We start from the raw sequence: 12,234 nt of genomic DNA on the forward strand, positions 1-12,234 counted from the left end.
GAAACCCGTGGTTCATTCATTGAGTTGATAACCACCTTGATATGACCAGTTAACCCAGTGACTGACTTTGGGATGTTGAAGCCGTAAACCAAACTATAAATTTATAAAAGAAAAAAAAAAACAAGAAAAAATGTTTTACTTTGTTCTGTACATGGCCAATGTTATGCTTTTGTGTTAAACAAGAGACTGGGTACATCCTTACACACTGAGGTCACCTAGTGGCTGAGGTCACCTATTATAATTTTATATATTATATAAAATTATAATATAATTTTATATAATATAATAAATGCTCTCTCTTTATATATATATATATATATAATATATATATATATATATATATATATATATATATATATTACATTTGTTCTTCACCTTTGCCTTTAAAAGAAAAGGGGGAAAAGGGGGGGGGGGGGGGGGGGGGGACTAAAAAGGGGGAAAAAAACACTACAACTGAATATTTGTACATTTTATTTCCAGCTTACATAATAGCATTATTCACAGTTCATTTTTTGTGTAAAATTCAATAACTGACAATGGTCCATGATTTCACCCTTGTGCAGTAAAGAGGCTGTATTTTGTATCACAAGACAGAAAAAGATAGCTGATCAGGTTGTTTCACTAAGACATTTTGTAGAGGGTATAACAGTTCTGGATGGTATAGCTGTGTGATGATATTTTCCATGGTGTTGCTCAGTGAAGTCAGACAGAAACAGCAGAGTCCCCAGTGGTTTCATAGTGAATTGCAACTTCATCTTTATCCTTATAATAGGACACCTATGAAAAATAAATAGGTCAATAAGTCAATAAATAAATAAAAATGATCAGATTGGTCTTTCTAATTGTCTATGATTTGTGTTATAACCCTTTAATTTTGATTTAATTAAAGTTTAATTTCTTATGTTAGCTTGTCATGTGGCTGTGTGTGTGTGTGTTTGTGTGCATGTGTGTGTGGGAGAGTCTCTGATCTCTCCCACAGTCTTAACTCCTTGATGTTCCGGAGTTTCTCTTGTACTTGTGCTCTTTAGATTTTTTTTTTCTATATTTTGTTCTCCCGTCAGTGTGCAAATGGTGTAGCCTGCTACAGCAGCTATTGGTTCCACCTTAACAATTGCATCCATCCACTTAAAAAAAAAAAAACCCAAACTTTTAAGTGTGTGTTATCAAGGTGGTCTAATCTCCAGTCATGACCTTCACTCACAGACTTGGTCACATTTACTGTAGATGAACATCAAACATAGATCAAACATAGATCATCCACATATGTGAATACTGAATTACTGATTTTTCTACGTACTGTTGCTTGAACCATCTGTGTTTTGTTCCCTAAAAAAAGAGAAACAAAGGAATTAAATTCTATTTTGATTATTATTAAGAATTCAAATTTATTAAAACATCTCATTATTAAACATACCTTTGGTTCTGGCCCATATGTTGACCATTACCACAGCTGTTATAAGTGCTGCTAAACCTACAAGGACGATAATGGACCTCAAAGAAGATGAACCTGCAAAGAGAATAAAACCTTTATATTGTTTACTTCCAGCTAGCAATTCTGCTGGACTTTATTTTAATAAAAACTAACATATTTTTTACCTTTTGAGAATGTTTTTCAACAATCTGAAAATCGTTGCCTTTGTTGACTATCTCTTACTTTTTTTTTCTTTTAGATAACTGTGATATGAATTTATTTGTTGACCATCTCAAGTCTGGGAAGAGATAATGTGTAATATATCGATAAAATGATTTTTATTATTTTGTGCTTCTCATCAAACTATTCAGGTTTTATTTATGTTCTTCCTTTATCTTTTTTTCAAGGTCAAAACAGTTCGTTATTATACTAAATTTAGGAACTACAATAATGAAAAGGTGTTCTTTACTTCAGAGAATTACACTAAGAATTACAACTCCTTGGAATTATAGTCTGCTTGCCTATCGATTTTGCTTATCGATATTTTGTACTGACAGAAGATGGCGCTAAACATGTTTTTTATCATTTTAACTTTAAGCACTTATTTCATAAATCCAGCTTCACAGACAGTGCCCATGGTCTAAATTAGTGTTTATACATGAAGTGTGTCATGTCCACTTTAAAGCTGAGTGTCTGACAGACCCTGAACTTCAACAGATAACAACAGCAGTGATGAAGAGTCAGGCTGCTGGCTCTGTTTCTACCTGCTCATGTTTCTACAGTAGAATCACTGTGACGATCGCTTTGTTCTGGTTTTCATCTTTGCTTTATGCTTTCGGTTCTTTGTTTGTACCTAAATGCTAAAAGAAAGATCATATGTGTATCCTTTTTAGGATAGGCTTTTCTGTTGGTGTGTGGGACTGTAACCTATAGGTTTAGATTATGTGACAGTGCATTTCAGCACATTTTACTGAGTAACGAGTTGTGTAATTAATTAATTTTAAGTGACGTACTGCATTACTTTTAAGAGAAGTGCTCTGTGTAATATTTGTAATAATTAGTTTTTTGAGTAACAACCCCAGCCTCTGTCAGTGCACCCCAGGGTGGCTGTGGCTACAACGTAGCTTGCCATCACCAGTGTGTGAATGTGTGTGTGAATGGGTGAATGACTGGGTATGTAAAGCGCCTTGGGGTCCTTAGGGACCATAAAGGCGCTATATAAATACAGGCCATTTACCATTTACCAGCACTGATCACAACAAAGATTGAAAATGTCTCCAACATGCACAAACATTTGGCCACACAGCATGTAATTCATTTGCACAAATTCTGTTTAGCGATGGCGTTCACTTTTAAAGTGAGAGCCTAATGAGTACTGATAATAGAAACAATAAATAATTGAATTGATAAGTAATATCAATAATGGTATCATATCACTCTCCTTATATTTTGTCACTATTAAAGAAATAATCCATAAGAAAGAGAATCCATTCAACAGATAATCTTAATGTAACCGTGATTATTGTTATGTTTCAATTTCTGTTCTCATGAAAAGGGAATCTGAGTAGAGAATAGTTTGAAGTAAATACTCACTGGAGACAACTGAAAGATCAAAATCTTGAGTTAGTTTTACTGCTGATGTGCAATGTTTGTAGCGGTAACGACCAATATCCTCAACTGTGAGCTTCTCTATAAGCAGAGAACAGTTCGCTGTAACACTCAATCTGTCTGATTTAGTTTTGGCTTCGTCACCAATCTTCCCAAGTGTGATCAGATCTACTGCTGGTTGATCTTTTGAAGAAAAGGTCCATGTAGTCTTGTCACATTTATTCAGGTCATCAGTCACACACGGACAAGGCAGAATGACATCATCCCCAACTCTCTTTACAATGGATATTGCATTTCCAGATACTATTGAGAAAATGGAAGAGAAATTTAAAACACACCTATTACAAATCAGATCTTTTTTTTTAAACCATCCGAGTAAATATGATTTTAGATGCAACAGAGGTTTATCAATGTATCTCATACTCAATTAAAACAACAGAGCCTGTTTAGTTGCCATAATAACTAAATGAATATATTATTGCTAAAGGTATATTTTATTGCTATTAAAGTTGAGTTCTGAGTCCTTACCTGCAACCTGAAACATCAGGATCAGACATGACGATATTTTATTCCATCTAGGTTTAACCATTGTTCCACCACTCTCCACTCGCAGCTTCTCTGAACTGATTTCTCTTAAAGACTATTTGTAGTTTTTGTAATTTGTAATTAGTGAGTCACTTCCTCATTGTCACCTCAGGGATTTTAGTTTTTTTTTTTTTCATGTTTTTGCTAATTTAAATGCTTATATTTAATTTTATATTCCCTCACCAAGGAATCACCAGATAAACATGAGTGGGGAAGTTGAATGTGTGACTAAAATTGTATTTTTCTTTAATGTACAGTATATTTATAAATAAAGTTGGATATATTAGAAAAAAGGAAGCACATAAGAGCAGGCACATAAGAGCAGACAGTTGGTTATTCACTGCTATGAGAAAGAAACCTTTTTTTGTTCCTCATTACAGCTCTTTGGCAACCTTTCTTAGAATTAAAGGGGAAGTATTTTTGGTGAGAATGTGGTGAGAAAGCTCTAATAATCATCACACAAACACAGAAAACACAATGGTTAAGACACTGATGAACTGGCTGACGATTTGGCAAGTAAGGCAAGTATTCTCAGTATTACTCAGATCCTCTACCAGATACAGTGCCTCAGACCCCAAATAATGTAGATACTTTAATTTAAAAACAAAAAACTAGTTTATGGCTTTAGTAATAACACTTTAGGGATAAAATAATTATATAGGGTATATAACCCTATCACATGTGTTAGGGTTATATAGGGTAGATATTTCCAGATATCGATTGTATTGATTTTGGTAGTGGTATCAGATTGATACTAGCATGACAGAATCTGTGCTTAATGGGCTTTTCTCTTTCGTTCCATGCTTATAAAGTTACAGGTGTCTTACACTTTAGAAAGGCTAAATCTGTTTCAGGTTTGTGGTAGCCTAGTTGAAGAATATGATGTGAGTTTGTATCAATGACAAGCTGAGATAAAGGTGTCCGCTCCTATGCCCTCTGACTGCAGTTGCTGTCCATGGTGCTGATTATTGGTACATCAGATTATAGTTGCACTTACCAAAAAACCAAAAAAAAAGAGAAAAGAACAGTCTGTCTGGTTTATCTTTAGCAATCTACACCACGCACCACACCAAGTTTAATCACCTCCATTTTCAAGTTCCAAAGAAGAACTTGTAGCTTATCAGATTTTCACAGAGCAAAGTGGCGTCCTCTCCAACTCAGAGTGTAATTGGAGTAACCGCTGTAGAATAAAAAATACATAGATAAATAAAGGTGCAAAGACAAGTCAAAACAAAAAATTGCATATTTGCATCACTTTTGGTCCCAATGAATAGTAAAAGTGCTTACTGACGTTTCGTTCTTTCTTTTTGGCTAAACTCTTTAGATAAATAAATAAATACATTAATAAAAAATTGCATTTATTATTATTTTAAATTATTAAAACATTAAAACTTATATGAATTCAGTTTTCATATTTGCAAATGTCTACATAGTCCAAGTAAAATCACAATGCAATACAATGATAACACAAGCTCTGTTTAATTATTTTAGGATTGTTTTTTCCTTCATTAGAATAGAAATCTTTACAAAATAACTAGTAAACTTCAGCTATTTGATCAAGTTTGAATCACATCAGCAGGATGAGTGCATTTAAATCCCTGAAAGACGCATCAGATTTAATATTAATATTACTTAATATTACTCACCTACAGTTAGTCATGGGACTGAGGATTTAAGAAGGGTTTACTAGTGGTAGTATGTGGTCTACCTTAAAAATTGTTAACTTCTTAAATGAGTCTGGATGTAGGAATATCTGGAAGGATTTTTTGGTAAAATGGGCAAAATTTGAGATTTTGTATATGTTTTCACCAGCACACATCCCAGTATCCTTCTGAATTCATAAAAGAAATGAAGTATGATCTGCAGATTCTCACTGCTCCTGGTCATATGTGTAGACTTTTTAATTTTCAGGTCACACTGTAATGTATTATGGTAACACCGTCAGTCAGTGTCTTTTGTTCTATTGCTGGATTAATACTCATTGAAATATGAACTAAAGGGCAGAAATGTGCTTCTTTGCAGCCTTGGCTGGTAAGTTTACACTTCACCCTCTTGTCTAAATATGGTCGTTCATTACTCCAAAAACCACACACCCATCTCAGTGACTAAAATGTTAACACTGTGGTTAACTGATGTCATTGCGCTGTCACGGTGGCCATCTCTTATCAAATATAGCGTAGGGACCACACCAGGAGATATTTTTGACCTTAAAAACTTTTTCACAGTTAGGCTCCTTGTGGAGATAAGAGGTTAAATGCATGGGTGGAAGCTCAAATTATCAGCACATATGCAGCTTTAACAGCAGGAACTTAGTACTTTTCAGGCCATATAATACTATAACTACTTTAACTCCATCAGTTTATTCTACTCAAATAAATAAATATATTTATGTGAATATGATAAACCATTCATGGTTAAATGAGTAATGATGTCATGATGATGTGATAGTTCCTTATTCTGGTGAGAGTTGCCGCAATAGTCATGCAATTTTCCTTATGTCCCATTTCCACAAAAATAACTCCACCAGTAATGAATACTCAAACAATACATAGTAGGGGTTACCAATTTTTTAATTGCATTTTGAATTTTGATATGAAAGACTTTATAAAATAAACGTCTTTTATTCTCAAATTGTGGCATGGAAATGCATTTTTAAGCTTATTCTTATAAATGGAATGAAATGATTTTAAAACACTGCAATAAAATGGGCAGTTTTTTTGCTACGTTAATACAATTTTCCATTCAAGCGACGTCACAGAGGTCAAGAAAAAAGATCCAGCAACTGCTTGCATCCATGAAAAATATTTAAGTAAAAAAAGTGAGAAAGAAAAAAAAAAAACTTACGGTATAAAGAAAACTTATGGTACATAATCATAAGATGACCTGTATTAACTTTAACACATACTTCACTCCTGGTAAACAATCATGTGTGTAAGAAACACAAATACAGGTAAGAGGTACATGGCATGAGCATGTGAGTGAAAATCAAGTCCCCTTTAGGAAAAAAAAAAACAAGTCAGACAAAAAGAAAAAAAAAAAAAAATACTTGACTATGTCCAAGTGAGCCTTACACATCTGTAAAAAGTTAAAGTGTGGAAACATTGTGATGTGTGTGTACAACAGCGATTTCTCCTTTTTGTCCTTGTTTTCACTGAAAAAGCTAAACTCTAAAAATAAATCTCTTTTCAACTTACTTTGTTCTTTTTTTTTTTTTCCTATTCAGCAAATAACACGTAGCACACAAACATTGCTGTGACTCTGTTCTCTCCTCATTTAGACATCCTCACTTACTGCATGTTTACCTGCCTCTATTACCACATAATAGTACAAATCAATCATTCCCAGTGACTGAGGCTGCAGGAATGACCAATTCATCCATGGATAAAATGTCTGATAGTAGCTCAACATCCAATTTACAAATTCAAAAGAGAGACAATAAAAGGTCTTTAGAAGATTTCAGGAGGTAGAAGAAACAAATGTTTGGGGATTTTTTTCAATATCATGAATTCAAAACAAATTATTTAATCAACTCACTCTTATCCTGGCATTTCATACAAAAATGAGGACAGCTGAGTTACTGATTCATTATAACAACATTTTACATCCCTGATTGTCAAAAAAAAAATGTTATTTTAATTTTACTGCCATGAAGTCCCTGAAACATTAATGTGTAGACGTACTTGAGATACCATTTTGTAAACATTACTTTTCTGGTGTGGGGATAAAAAAACAAAAATTAAGAAGAAAACAAAAAAAAAGGCTAAGTGCTCGGTGGACACAAAGAAAAAGCAAACTTAAAGTGTACACACTTTTTACGTCAGTGCAATAAATGAAAAAGAAAAGAAAAAGCACTTGGTGTGGATGCAGGATACTAGCTTTCTGCAGCAGCTGGTTTGTGCGACTTTTCACATCTTCGTCATTATCTTGCGTTCACTGAGGCGTCAACAGCCCCGTCAGCTTCACAGTCCCTGATTTGACTCTCGACTCTCCACCAGCTGGACCCGTGTTGAAGGAAGGGAAAGAACTTCAGCTAGCAGCTGTAACTTAAGGTCATGCCCCCTGACCCATTTTTGATTAGTCCACTTTCCAAGCCTTTTGAAAGGTACACAGCCAGAACGTGGAAGTCCTCTCCTGTGCTCTAAGCTGGCTGGTGAATTCATCAAAGTGGCTGGTCAAGCTTTGGAACATCAAAACAAGGTGTCCTGCCCTTCCTGATTTACACTGAAAACAGTCTCTTACATCCACCGTGCCTCATGCTGATGAAGCTGTAACAAAGTGCCTCAGTTTGCAGGGGGACTATTTTTTTTCTCTTTTCTAGAAAAACCTCAGTAACAAAACTAGAATCTCAGTTAAAATAACAAGAAAAATATACACAAATGTGTGTTTACAATAGATTATGTACATTTACACAAGTGCTTTAAAAAGTCAAAACACATGGCTGCCATTTCCAAAGTGTTCACAAAGAAAGTGCCGTCATCACTTTGCATGACGTAAACATCGGACACTGATTGTTTTGCTGCTGGAGGCGACTTCAGACCACTTTTGCACAATCTCACTAACTGGGTAACAAAAACAAAAAACCTTTCAGTCATTCATCAGCTTACCAGAAGTCAGGAAGTATCTGATAAACATCTGACATACACAGCATGTCAGTCAGATTTCCAGCAACAACACAACGTGTGCAAAAATGTTCACAAATGCAGGCAGCATGTTGGTTAATGGGAAATTGTACTACAGTGAATAAAACTCCCTACATTGTATTGCAGTGTGTTAAAAGGGCCAAACTACATTTAACTTTCCATTTTAATTTTCCAATTTTGGGTATTAAAGGTTAATCACATATCAGACACTGTAGGTCAGCTCCGATTTGAAACTCCAAATTGTGGTCATGATGCATCCTGAACCTTCAGCAGTGACTTCAAATGAACAGTCATTTGCTCCCGGCTTTGGTTGCTCTTAACAGGCTCATCTTCGCCGACCCAGTGGCTGGGCGGTTTCGGTAAGACACTGGGTGAGGGTGGCTCACTGAACTTAGCTCCAGCATAGACCTTCTCACCATCTTTGAGGTATTCAGGTGCAGCTTCAGCAGGCGGTGCATTCACAATCTTTACATTGTTGGAGGGGTGGAGGGGCTTTTTCTGCTCTTGAGCCTGATGGACGGAGGTGGGTTTATTCGGTGTGCTGTTATCTTTCTTCCTTGTGGGGTGAACAGCACCAGGTGTTTGGCTCTGCTTGGGTTTGTGGCTCCTGGTGTTCACATTATGGTTGGTCTGATCATGCTTAGGCAGGTTCCGGTTAGCTTGACCCCCTGGTTGTGCAGCCCCTCGCTCCAATCTGCCACCTTTGAATTTCAGCAGCTGCAAAACACAAAGTTTTTAATAAAACTGGATTAATATTCATTGAAATTTAAACTAAAGGGCAGACGTCTGCTTCTTGACACTTCACCCTCTTGTCTAAATATGGTCATTTATTACTCCAAAACACACATACACATCTCAGTGACCAAAATGTTAACACTGTGGTTAACTGATGTCATCGTGATGTCACTGTGGCCGTCTTATTAATTATAGTGTAGAGAGCACAGTAGGGGATGTTTTTGATCTTACAAACAAACATTTCCAGAGTCATGTTGCTTGTGAAGATGTGGGTTAAATGCATAGGTGGAAGCTCAAAATATCAGCATAGATGCAGCTTTAAGAGCAGGAACTTAGTACTTTTATGTCCTTTAGATAAAATCTTGGGTTTTAAAGGTTCTTTTGCCATCTTGGCTCAAGCTAAACAAAAACAAGAGGAGAGGTGATGAAAAGGAAATAAGGGCAACATGGCTAACCATTTAATCACTTTTGTCCTCCCCCCCCCCAATCAGCCTTTGGAGCCAAAATGATAATTTCATTTAAATAACATTTAATCAATTATTGAACGCTATAATCATAAAATGTGGAAGCATTTGGCTTTGAAAACAAAATAATGCATAAAAAACAGTCACACATTATCATCTTTTAGGTTTATGTGGTAAAGCTGTTGTCAAAAAGTTGCTTATTTCTACCACCGGTATTTACACATCAACATTATGAGTCATTTGGACTCATCTGTGTGTACAATTATAACTTTTCTGCTTGAAGAGTTTTTCTCTCACAGCTGCTGAGACAAACACACAGCCTGTAGTTTAGGTTTCACTTTTGGAGAAACTGACTTACTCCGCCGACGCTTCAAACCTCCCTCTTACTCAATTTCATTTCTTATTATCTTCTGTGCATATCCAAATTCACACCTGTTTACGCAGGCATGGCAATGTCTAAAGGAACAAATTCACTGACACCAATGTTTTGCGTAAAAATCCAGTTGTTGACTGTTACCGACTCCTGATTTTTTTTGGGGGGGGGGCAAATTTCATTATCAGAGTATAACCACAGTGTAGAAAGTGAGTTAATGAAAAAAAGAAAAAGAAAAGAAGACCCGCTGCCATTCAGATGATGTCATTATTTCGCAATAACCTGATAAGCTTGGAGGGAGGGAAAACCCTGTTTTCTGATATTCTCAAACATGCAGGGTTTCTCCTGACTCAGAACAAGCCATTTAACCACAATTGGTCCACTCTGATAGTTTGTGTTACTATAAGTAACAGAAACAATTAAGCTTGAGTAAAATGAAAGATCCAGTTTGAAGAAAAATATGATTGAAACTGTTGTTAATACAGTCCAGGTGATTTTCCTTTGGTGGAGGCCCAAACAAAGCTTCTTAGGCAGGCACCAAATATTTTTAATAAGCAGGAACAACATTGCACATTTATAATAACGCCAACACGTCCGTCTGTAATACACTTTCTATACCAAAAACATGTTTTCATTGTCTGTTTTGTGGACTCTCCCTTCTGCATTTATCTGACAGACAAGACTGCGATCCATGCGTAATTTGGAACATTTTTTCCTCGGTTAATCAGCGGGGCGAAAGAGAAACAAAGACTCGACTCACGTCACCTTCAGGAGAAAGAGTGGTAACTGCGTCAGTTACAAACGCCTCAGGCAAAACAACTGGGTTTCACCCCAATTAGTTTTGTATGGGTATCTTTACGTGTACTTTTGCATGAGTCTGCATGAACATTTTTTTCACAAATACTTTAATGTACACATGGCTGCTGACACTGAATTTTCATTAAATGTTTGGATTATAAAATATAATGAAGAACCAACTTTTCCAAATTTAACAGTATGCCACAGAGAGAAAGCAATGCATATGCACACTTGTAACAAACCTTAAAACAAAATCTATTTGTTAAAGCTTATTAGACGTTTTGTACTTTCTTAAGGCAACCGATATGATCATACACTTTGTGGATCATAGTGTTTCCCATTTGTGGTTTTAATGGCCTTTGCTCAACCTGATACAGGTTTACTTAGCAGTTCAGCACCAAGCCCTTGCAGGGCTGCAGTGCAGCAGATAATAATCTGTACCTCTTTCCTGACTCCATGTTTGAGGGGATGGAGGGTGAGCACGGTCTCTCCGGGCTCGGTTCCGCCCTGAGCTGTGGGTCTGTGACCAGTCGAGGCCGTCAGGGTGTTGTTGTTGTGGTGGTGGTCCGACAAGCGGCTGTTGGGGCAGTTTCTCGGGGGTTTGTGGTGATGCAGCGGCACTGCGTTCCGCAGCTTCCTTCCGCCTTTCTTCAGCAGAACCTGCTTCGTTTTGTTCGTCACATCGCTGCTGGAAATCAGCGATATCGGGTTGTTATTTTCGACGTTGCCGATATTGGCTTCATCGCCGTAAGCGGTGGATCCGTCCAACATGTCTCTGAAGTGGCGAAAACATAAACAGGCTGTCTAATTCCTCCGCGGCTGTTGTTTCAGCTAACAACGTCACAGGCTAACAGTTAGCTACCAATTAGCTAAGTGGATAATTCGCTTTCCTTTTTTCGAGCTGCCTTCACACAGAAAACAAATACTTAACGGCTTTAACGTTAAAGTATCTCAACGGAAGCTCCTGTGTGGAAACTTAAGAGTTTTTTTTTTCAGTTTTGCTGCCGCTAAACCATGGATGGCGCGTCGTACAAAATGAGCCTCTCAAAGCAGAAGTGTCAGAGAGCTTAAGTTACCCAAAATAAATTACGTCACTTCCGGTAGAACCTTTCAAAATAACACGACTAACAGTGCACCCGTCAAACTACAGTAGGGCATTCAGACCAATGATTCAGACCCCCACCCAAAATTATTAGATTATTAATAATGAAATGATTAAATTTATATTTTAATCAAAAAATCTAATAACATTTGTAACCCATATAAAATACAATCTTAATGAAATAATTCAGTATCAGCATTTAATAACACTTGGAAGAAAAGTCAGAACTGTAGAAATCATAACATAAGGTAGCATGCAGTGCAGAGATTGGTATATTTTGCAGAAAGTCTCCTTAACTTCCGGTATTTGTCTGTTGAACTTGATGTTTTGCCTCTTCCGGGGTCCGTGTTTCCAGTAAGGGGCGTGTCAGACCGCATCCTGCCAGTGACGTTCCTCTTTTTTTATTTGGTTATATCTTTCAAAGGCGGAGCATTAATGTAATATAAGAAAAGCAAAATAAATAATTTCAGCTGCAGTAGGCAGGGCTTATGTTGCCAATGCAGTTAGTAGGCTGTTTG

At 36.5% G+C, this 12,234-nt stretch overlaps 1 protein-coding gene across 1 annotated transcript; it reads right to left on the bottom strand.

The window, feature by feature from the left end:
* Window positions 1–6,156: 6,156 nt before the first annotated feature.
* On the bottom strand, window positions 6,157–11,691 carry pnrc1 (proline-rich nuclear receptor coactivator 1). Its single transcript, XM_005463311.4, has 2 exons — window positions 11,056–11,691; window positions 6,157–8,961 (listed from the first exon to the last, which is right to left on the bottom strand). The coding sequence occupies exons 1-2, from the start codon at window positions 11,383–11,385 to the stop codon at window positions 8,491–8,493; spliced, it is 801 nt and encodes a 266-aa protein (XP_005463368.1). The 5' UTR covers window positions 11,386–11,691; the 3' UTR covers window positions 6,157–8,490.
* Between the last annotated feature and the right edge of the window lie 543 nt (window positions 11,692–12,234).

The sequence above is a fragment of the Oreochromis niloticus genome, linkage group LG15 (genome assembly GCF_001858045.2).
Source record: "Oreochromis niloticus isolate F11D_XX linkage group LG15, O_niloticus_UMD_NMBU, whole genome shotgun sequence".
Classification (NCBI taxonomy): domain Eukaryota; kingdom Metazoa; phylum Chordata; class Actinopteri; order Cichliformes; family Cichlidae; genus Oreochromis; species Oreochromis niloticus.